The sequence below is a fragment of the Rutilus rutilus genome (assembly GCF_951802725.1).
Source record: "Rutilus rutilus genome assembly, chromosome: 11".
Taxonomy (NCBI): domain Eukaryota; kingdom Metazoa; phylum Chordata; class Actinopteri; order Cypriniformes; family Leuciscidae; genus Rutilus; species Rutilus rutilus.
In genome coordinates, this window is record NC_140216.1 from 37,231,327 (window position 1) to 37,241,742 (window position 10,416).

The following is a 10,416-nucleotide window of genomic DNA, read 5'->3' on the forward strand; positions in this document are numbered from 1 at the left end:
GTGCTAATGTAAAAAATTGGTCATGTCATTATTATTATTTTATTTATTTTTTACCATCTTGTTTTGAACAAAACTGAGACAATGTGTTGTTTGGTGGCCAATTCTTGAATTAAAAACTGGACTATGTAAGCATCTTGATAAATGTTATTAAAACCATTTATACTAGTTGTTCAAACACTGAGATAAATCTTTGTCGAAGAAACTCGTTTTACTTTCTTTTGTTTGAGACATTATAAACCTTTTAATTTGGATTTTGTAAAATCATAAGTGTTTCTCAGAGCCGTCCCATAAAAATCAGATATGAGAGTGTAAAGACCACCCATTGGCCCAAAGACAGAGTCCAACGGTCTGGGTGAAGGTATAATGTGTGTATGTCTTTTCAGCGCTCCAGTGAAGTTCACTTTATTTATTAGAATTTTATTTATTAGAATTTTAGTTTCAATATTACTTTAGCTCTACGCTTACTCTGACTCCAATTTCAAATGATAATCAAATTTAGATTGTGTTTCTTATTAGAAAATAATCATAAATATTGATTATGATTTAATTTAGATCTTTGATTATTCTGAGTATCCATATTTTCAATTATTCTTTCATTATGGACGCAATGCCGCACAGAATCTCACGCCCCGGGTTTACGTGGATCTCACGGACACAAACTCGTCAGTTCTGACTTTAGTCAGTGGATGCAAGGTTTGCTAATACCTCTTAAGTCGGTTGCCTACTGCTCACTCATACAGAAAAAGTAGTTTATTTTAACCACTTCCGTACAACTTGCTAAATCAGTGATAGACAGAAATCAAAAGGTCTTCAGATGACATGCCTACTGCTCCGTTCATATGCGCCTTTAGTTTGACCTATCCTGGACACAGAGCTGCGGTAGCACCAGCTCATTATCTACTAAAATAATGATTTCAGAAAACTTCATGTAACATTTATTTGTCAGGTAAAAATGAATCATGTCAATTACACAAATAAATGATTAAAAGCCAATTCAGAAATAATAAATACATGAAATCAATTACTCCAAGATGACTCTAAAAGTAAGCAATGCATTCCTGACAGAGACACACAGTGGTGTGTGAGTGTGTTCCAATGGGAAAACACTGAAACAGCACTGAATGGGGGTTCTTCCTGGTTACAGGCTCCCAAAGACTGCTCTGTCACCTACCCTTAAATACCCAGACCAGAACAAAAGGGTTATACCAATATTTTTTAGAGTTGTTTTGGGTCGATCTTCTGTCCAGGGTGCGTATTATTGCTTTATTTATTTATTGCTTTATTGCAGGGTGAATTTTATCTCAGCTTTTGTTTTAGCAGGAAATTCAGTTCTTACAAGAGCAACAGATTGACTAACGATCCTTATGACTTTGTGAAACATCTATAAGTTGAGCAGTATTTGTCCTGGAAAATCTTTACAGATATCACCAAACAATCAAGCTTTTGTAAGTCTGCTATTTTTCTTTTTCAGGACCTGACAGAAACATTAGTCCCATTACAAATAAACACATGAACCAACACACCGAATACAGGGACAAATGTAAATGTGTGAATACAGGAGGAGCTCTGACATCACTGTAGTTCAGAGAGAGATTCAGAGAAAGTGAAACTAACTTGATCAACAACAATATGGACTCCTGAAACGATCAACCTCTTTAAACAACAGAATATTTATTGATCCGTTCAAAGAGTCTTGTGGACACATCTGATCCTCACAGGTAAGAGATAGAAATATAAGAGAGATTGTGCTGAACAGGTTTCTAATGGAAGTGATCTGGTTTAGTAGGTTTATGTCACACAAAAGTTGAACAGAGCCAGGGTCTGTTTGCATAAACTGCTAAGACTTGTCTTACAAGTTAATCAAATATTTTTCTTTAAGACTGTTCATAACTTTTTTAAGCCAGATACATGAAAACATAGATTGATCTAATTTGATACCGAAAAGTAAGACCAGTAACCCCTAAATAACTGCGATTTAGTTCTTTAGACAGTCTTAATATACAGTGAGGAAAATAAGTATTTGAACACCCTGCTATTTTGCAAGTTCTCCCACTTGGAAATCATGGAGGGGTCTGAAATTGTCATCGTAGGTGCATGTCCACTGTGAGAGACATAATCTAAAAAAAAAAAATCCAGAAATCACAATATATGATTTTTAAACTATTTATTTGTATGATACAGCTGCAAATAAGTATTTGAACACCTGTCTATCAGCTAGAATTCTGACCCTCAAAGACCTGTTAGTCTGCCTTTAAAATGTCCACCTCCACTCCATTTATTATCCTAAATTAGATGCACCTGTTTGAGGTCGTTAGCTGCACAAAGACACCTGTCCACCCCATACAATCAGTAAGAATCCAACTACTAACATGGCCAAGACCAAAGAGCTGTCCAAAGACACTAGAGACAAAATTGTACACCTCCACAAGGCTGGAAAGGGCTACGGGGAAATTGCCAAGCAGCTTGGTGAAAAAAGGTCCACTGTTGGAGCAATCATTAGAAAATGGAAGAAGCTAAACATGACTGTCAATCTCCCTCGGACTGGGGCTCCATGCAAGATCTCACCTCGTGGGGTCTCAATGATCCTAAGAAAGGTGAGAAATCAGCCCAGAACTACACGGGAGGAGCTGGTCAATGACCTGAAAAGAGCTGGGACCACCGTTTCCAAGGTTACTGTTGGTAATACACTAAGACGTCATGGTTTGAAATCATGCATGGCACGGAAGGTTCCCCTGCTTAAACCAGCACATGTCAAGGCCCGTCTTAAGTTTGCCAATGACTATTTGGATGATCCAGAGGAGTCATGGGAGAAAGTCATGTGGTCAGATGAGACCAAAATAGAACTTTTTGGTCATAATTCCACTAAACGTGTTTGGAGGAAGAAGAATGATGAGTACCATCCCAAGAACACCATCCCTACTGTGAAGCATGGGGGTGGTAGCATCATGCTTTGGGGGTGTTTTTCTGCACATGGGACAGGGCGACTGCACTGTATTAAGGAGAGGATGACCGGGGCCATGTATTGCGAGATTTTGGGGAACAACCTCCTTCCCTCAGTTAGAGCATTGAAGATGGGTCGAGGCTGGGTCTTCCAACATGACAATGACCCGAAGCACACAGCCAGGATAACCAAGGAGTGGCTCTGTAAGAAGCATATCAAGGTTCTGGCGTGGCCTAGCCAGTCTATAAACCCAATAGAGAATCTTTGGAGGGAGCTCAAACTCCGTGTTTCTCAGCGACAGCCCAGAAACCTGACTGATCTAGAGAAGATCTTTCATATAGATTTAGATCTTTCAAAACTGCTGAACCTGTTATACAGTTTTGTGCACAAATGTGTCAAATATCTTATGAAGAGTGAAGAAAGTATGACTGAATGCAGACGCACTTGACAAGATGAAATAATACTTACATCAGTTTATTTTGTGGGAAGACATTTTTGTCAGAAAACATTTTCAAAAGAAGTTTGTTAATATTTTTTGCGTTTATCAAACATCAAATGTTTAGTTTTTTATGAAAACTCTCACTGTTTTGAAAGGAACTTTTCTGCTACAAATGTTTACTGCGCTGAAATGGTATCAGAATTGTTAATAATATTTGTTAATAGTTTTAATAAACTATTACATTTAAAATAAACTGCAGCTGAAAATCACATTTACTTAAATCAAAATTAAATGTCTCTTGGCCATACAAAATGTATGTTAATTTTGGGGGAAAGGTTATCTGTGCTGTCCTTTAATGTAAACATTATTTCCTATTTAAGATTATTCTATTGTTGTTTTCTTTTGCCTTGAAAAGGCATAAAGAGGTGAAAAAATTGCAGAATCTTTCCCACCATCAACAAAAAAACGAGAAAGGAAAGGGAGTATGAGTGATCCTCCATGTGAGTCAATAACCCACTCAAATTTATCTTATTTTATCTTGAAAATAGCCTCGCATTGGTTAGAATTAAGCAATAATGTGCTCTGCACATTCTGGACATTCTCCTAACAAAATTTTGACTTTAAACTAATGCAGGTGATTTATCTTCATCATTTCTCTCTCTAGCGATGTCTTCATCCAGCGGTCCACTGACTGAGGAGCTTCAGTGCTCTATATGTCTGGACGTGTTCACTGATCCAGTCACCACTCCATGTGGACACAACTTCTGCAAGACCTGTCTGAATAAGTGCTGGGACAACAGCCAGACCTGCAACTGTCCATATTGTAAAGAAACATTCAAGCACAGACCTGATCTCAAGATTAACACCACACTCCGAGAGCTCGTAGATCACTATAAAAAGAAAAGTCCTGAGAAAAAAGCTGAAGTTCTGAAAAAAGCTGAAGTTCTGTGTGACGTCTGTGAGGAAAGAAAGCTGAAAGCCCTGAAGTCGTGTCTGGTGTGTCAGAGCTCTTACTGTGAAACTCACCTGGAGCCTCATTCGAGAATGGCAGGTTTAAAGAAACACAAACTGATCAATCCTGTGAGTAATCTGGAGGACTATATATGTCAGAAACATGAGAGACCTCTGGAGCTGTTCTGTAGAGATGATCAGACTATTGTGTGCCTGATGTGTGGTGTAACAGACCACAAGAACCACAACACTGTTTCTATAGAAGAGGAGAGTGAAGAGAAGAAGGTAGAAGTTACTGACAAACTGATTTTAAATGGCTCTTATCATGAGGAATCACATGTTCTTTAATATAAATGAATCAGTTATGAAAACATATTGTGTGTTGTTCTCTGTCTATAGACTCAACTGATGAAGACACAGAAAGACACACAGCAGATGATCCAGGACAGAATCAAGAAGATTCAAGACATCAAACACTCAGCAGAAGTCAGAAAAGTGAGTTTAAAATAATTAAATTAAATTAATTTAAATATTTATCATTGTTTATTGAATTGTTGTATAAAAGCAATTTCACACTCACAGTCACACTGCTGGTCTGAATATCGACACGTTTGTGATTCCCTGATCACTTAGTAAAGTAATAACACATCTCTCCTCAACAACACACATGATTTGAGGAATCATTCAGTGCAAACGGGGCAGAATGAGGGATTTTGAAAACCGCCTAAAAACACTGAAGTATGAGAAATAATAACACTGATTCTTCTCTTAACAAACGCCACTAATAATGTGTTGATTGTCCTGGTTGAGCAGAGAAACACAGAGAAGGAGAAAGCAGCCCGTGTGGAGCTCTTCACTGATCTCATCCGCTCCATTGAGAGATGTCAGACTGAACTGCTGGAGATGATGGAGGAGCAGCAGAAAGCAGCAGAGAAACAGGAGGAAGAGCTCATTGAAGAGCTGGAGCAGGAGATCACTGAGCTAAAGATGAGAAACACTGAGCTGGAGCAGCTCTCACACACTGAAGATCACCTCCACCTCCTACAGGTCAGTCAACATCTCTCTGATCAATGATAATGCAGTATATGACACCATAACACTCCCCATGCTGAAGGATTTCTCCTCTCTCCTGCTGTAGATTTACTCATCCCTGTGCAGCTCTAGAAACACCAGGAACTGGTCTGAGATCAGTGTGAAGACTGATGAGAGTCTGGAGACTCTGAGGAGAGCTCTGACTAAACTGCAGGACTCTCTACAGGAGAAACTCACGCTAACTGGTACAGCAATATCAAATACACCGTACAGATACATATATTTATCATCTTTTAATATCAGTAATTAGGCATAAAAATATCTAAAGAAAACATTTCATAAAATGTTCACAAAACATTCCCAAAGATGTTCTGAAAAGGAGGAATATTTCGAGCTCAAACACAACAGGAGTTCAGGGATTCTCTAAATATCAGCAGAGAAACATTGATCAGATAAAACATGATGTTGTTCACAATTCTTTAAATATAACCTTAAATCTTGTCTATAATTCCACACATAAACATGTCAAAGATCTGATGGTGTTTTATTGTCATTAGTCTCTACAGAACTGAAGAGGATACAGCAGTATGCAGGTACAGTGTGCTGTCTGCACTACACTAGATTACATTCAGATACTCACAGCTTCATCACTGACCGACAGTATGATTAAACACTGATTACATATTACAAACATCATCTCTAAATATATGTATTGTGAATTTGTGATTTATATTCTCTGTTTTCTCAGTGGATGTGACTCTGGATCCTGATACAGCTCATCCTAAACTCATCCTGTCTGATGATGGAAAACAAGTGAGACATGGAGACATTTTACAGAAACTCCCAGACAAACCAGAGAGATTTGATAGATATTCAAATGTCCTGGGAAAGGAGGGATTCTCCTCAGGGAGATTTTATTTTGAGGTGCAGGTGAAGGGAAAGACTAAATGGACTTTAGGAGTGGCCAGAGAATCCATTGACAGGAAGGGAGAATTCACACTGAGTCCCAATAATGGATACTGGACTGTGCGGCTGAGGAATGAGAATGAATATAAAGCCTGTGCTGATCCCTCTGTCTCTCTGTGTGTGAGAGTGAAGCCGCAGCGGGTCGGTGTGTTTGTGGATTATGAGGAGGGTCTGGTCTCCTTTTATGATGTGGAGTCCAGCTCTCATCTCTACTCTTTCACTGATCAGTCTTTCACTGGGAAACTCTATCCATTGTTTTGCCCGGGCTTTAATGATGGAGGTAAAAACTCAACTCCACTGATCATCACACCTGTCAATTACAATAAATGAATTTTCTGTCGTAATATGAAATACACAATGAAAATGAATTATATAATTACAAATATAAACATGTTTTGCTTTATTTTCATAATTTGTTTTTCATTGTTAAAATCTATAATTCTGGCTATAATTGCAAATTATATTGTGAAAATATAATGCTTGTTTAACAATTTTATTTTCAACTTTTCATAATTATTCATGCCATTGTTTTCTCCCATCTCAACCTGACAAAGTGAAAGTGTCTGTATTTTTGTTTTTATATGCATCAAAATAAATCAAACTATGATAAAATTGATAAAGTATATCAAAGCTGTTTCTACCATTTCAATTACAAAATGATCTGTGATGATACTGAGGTAAATCAGATGGTAATTCCTCAATATACACTCGCCTAAAGGATTATTAGGAACACCATACTAATACTGTGTTTGACCCCCTTTCGCCTTCAGAACTGCCTTAATTCTACGTGGCATTGATTCAACAAGGTGCAGAAAGCATTCTTTAGAAATGTTGGCCCATATTGATAGGATAGCATCTTGCAGTTGATGGAGATTTGTGGGATGCACATCCAGGGCACGAAGCTCCCGTTCCACCACATCCCAAAGATGCTCTATTGGGTTGAGATCTGGTGACTGTGGGGGCCATTTTAGTACAGTGAACTCATTGTCATGTTCAAGAAACCAATTTGAAATGATTCGAGCTTTGTGACATGGTGCATTATCCTGCTGGAAGTAGCCATCAGAGGATGGGTACATGGTGGTCATAAAGGGATGTACATGGTCAGAAACAATGCTCAGGTAGGCCGTGGCATTTAAACGATGCCCAATTGGCACTAAGGGGCCTAAAGTGTGCCAAGAAAACATCCCCCACACCATTACACCACCACCACCAGCCTGCACAGTGGTAACAAGGCATGATGGATCCATGTTCTCATTCTGTTTACGCCAAATTCTGACTCTACCATCTGAATGTCTCAACAGAAATCGAGACTCATCAGACCAGGCAACATTTTTCCAGTCTTCAACTGTCCAATTTTGGTGAGCTCGTGCAAATTGTAGCCTCTTTTTCCTATTTGTAGTGGAGATGAGTGGTACCCGGTGGGGTCTTCTGCTGTTGTAGCCCATCCGCCTCAAGGTTGTGCATGTTGTGGCTTCACAAATGCTTTGCTGCATACCTCGGTTGTAACGAGTGGTTATTTCAGTCAAAGTTGCTCTTCTATCAGCTTGAATCAGTCGGCCCATTCTCCTCTGACCTCTAGCATCAACAAGGCATTTTCGCCCACAGGACTGCCGCATACTGGATGTTTTTCCCTTTTCACACCATTCTTTGTAAACCCTAGAAATGGTTGTGCGTGAAAATCCCAGTAACTGAGCAGATTGTGAAATACCAACACCAACAATCATGCCACGCTCAAAATTGCTTAAATCACCTTTCTTTCCCATTCTGACATTCAGTTTGGAGTTCAGTAGATTGTCTTGACCAGGACCACACCCCTAAATGCATTGAAGCAACTGCCATGTGATTGGTTGATTAGATAATTGCATTAATGAGAAACTGAACAGGTGTTCCTAATAATCCTTTAGGTGAGTGTACACTCTAAAAACTCCTGGGTTATTTCTTCAACCCATTTTCTGGGTTATTTGTGTTGGGTTAAAATTATGGGTTATTTTTTCGGAGAGTAACCATTTTCTGGGTTATAGTAGGGCTGTCCCCGACTATGGATTTTCATAGTCGTATCAGAATCGTCATGTCTTGCCTATAGTCGACTAATAGTCGAATCATGTGTATGGGGGCGGGGCTTTAACGTTTCAAAGCCGCGATGTACAGAAAATCACACAAAGATATAGAAGAAAATGTATAAAAACATTTTGGATCAATAAAACTAAGAAATACCATAACTCCAGAAAGGCCACACTGCAGACAGGATTTGCATTTCACATGCAAATCAAATTAAATCGGCTAAATTACCTGTGCGAGCAGGCCAGCCTACAGCACAACATCGATGCACCGAAAAAATAAACAATTAATTTACTAAAATTAAATTAGAACAGAATAGGCCTATACCTTTCTAATAAATAAAAAATACAAAACGAAATAAATTAGAATCAAGTCACAAGATGAGGAGCAAATGTGTGCAAAATGCCTAAAGTGCTGGGGAACATATATTCAAAACACAAGCCACAAATAGTTAGATTAGATAACCCTGACAGATTAATAAATAAAATAAAAATAAAGAAATTATTAAAATAACGATAGTAGCCAGAATTTTCAACTTTGTCTTTTTAACTGCAGAAACAACAATAAATAAACTGGAGGCAGTCTTTTTAGCTAAAAATGTTCACAGCATCCAAAAATCAAATTATAACCGGCTGAAAAGTTTTGAAATCACTTGTACCCTACCTGATCGAGAGAACAAATCCAGTCTTTCACTCTGTCTGTGTCCGTTGGAGTCTTTTCAAATTGTGCGCGCAGATAAAATACATTCTAACGTGAAACCCAGTCTATGCGTGAAACGTGTTAACGTTGGCCGGCAGAAGTGCGATAATGGTTTTCATGATGCTAAATCCAGCCTTGGAGAATATCCTTTCTGATGGTGTACATCCACACTTTAGATTTTCTTATCCCAGACATTGTTAAAGATTTAAATCCTTGCCGCGAAGACGCTCCTCTGTCGGTCACGGATCGAAAGTGAAACTTAAATCTGTCACGGGGTGTTTGGATTTATTCACGCACGTTAAAAAATATTTATTAAAAGCTTCTTTCTTTGCACATTTTTATATACAGCATTATCATAATAGGCTGAATATTAACGTATTGACATAAAAGCTAGTTCTATGTGAAATTGAGCGCCCTCATATAGCCAAAGGGGCATGATCCTCGTTTCATAACACCTCTGCGAAGATTCGACCATGAGATCGGTAGTCGAATCAGGCTCCTCCTATCGAAGCATCGAATCTTCGACTATTCGGGGTCACCCCTAGGTTATAGGGTTAATATTTTGACCCAATTCATGGGTTGTTTGGGTTTCTGGGTTATTTTTCAAAGAGTAACCCATGTTCTGGGTTATAGGGTTGGCTTTCTCTCTCTCTCTCTCTCGCCCGCCCGCAGTTGTTCTGGAATTTTCTCACAACAACAGTCGTTAACCGTCGCTTTCGCGCTCGATCTGTTTTGGCCTGTGCTTCATCGGTGCAACTTCATCTATATTCAAGGTAAGAGAGTATTTTCAGTGTTGATGTAATGTAAACTTTTCTGTGTTCATGTCCCTGTTGCTAGTTTAGCACCATTTGCTGAAAAAAAAAAAAAATACGTTGAGACTAGCGTTAGCTGCATGTGGTAATTCTGTGGTTGGCATGTAGCCGCGGCTATCACGACAACATCTAGGACAACTCGAGGTAACGTTATCACACACCGGACGCGATTTTGAAAACGGTCCTGAGCCGTCGCTGGGTGTCGCGGACAGACGCCGGATGGCGCCGCCGCGGCACCGCCGGTGTGTGTAGGCTACACTCATAGAGAATAATGTGTTCGAATTTTAAAGACGCGGCACTGCGCTTCGCGTCCGGTGTGCAAGCCCCTTGAGAGACTGCACGTCCGGTGAGCGATACCTCGAGTTGTTCTAGACGCGACGCTTCTCCTCCGGTGTTCGAGCCCCATAGCCGCGGCTACAGAGCGACGAGGCAACACAATAGTTGAGTTATGTTTTCCAGCTGTGCCGTGCATCATATTATACAGTGCTCTACTGGCTGAAGTAGTGAGAGTTAAAGAA

At 39.3% G+C, this 10,416-nt stretch overlaps 1 protein-coding gene across 1 annotated transcript; it reads left to right on the forward strand.

The window, feature by feature from the left end:
- The first annotated feature begins 1,591 nt into the window (after positions 1 to 1,591).
- On the forward strand, positions 1,592 to 7,206 carry LOC311299494 (E3 ubiquitin-protein ligase TRIM39-like). The gene is made up of 8 exons (XM_084423083.1): positions 1,592 to 1,718; positions 3,796 to 3,880; positions 4,045 to 4,616; positions 4,731 to 4,826; positions 5,145 to 5,378; positions 5,470 to 5,608; positions 5,921 to 5,956; positions 6,112 to 7,206. The coding sequence occupies exons 2-8, from the start codon at positions 3,865 to 3,867 to the stop codon at positions 6,657 to 6,659; spliced, it is 1,641 nt and encodes a 546-aa protein (XP_084279209.1). The 5' UTR covers positions 1,592 to 1,718; positions 3,796 to 3,864; the 3' UTR covers positions 6,660 to 7,206.
- Positions 7,207 to 10,416: the final 3,210 nt, after the last annotated feature.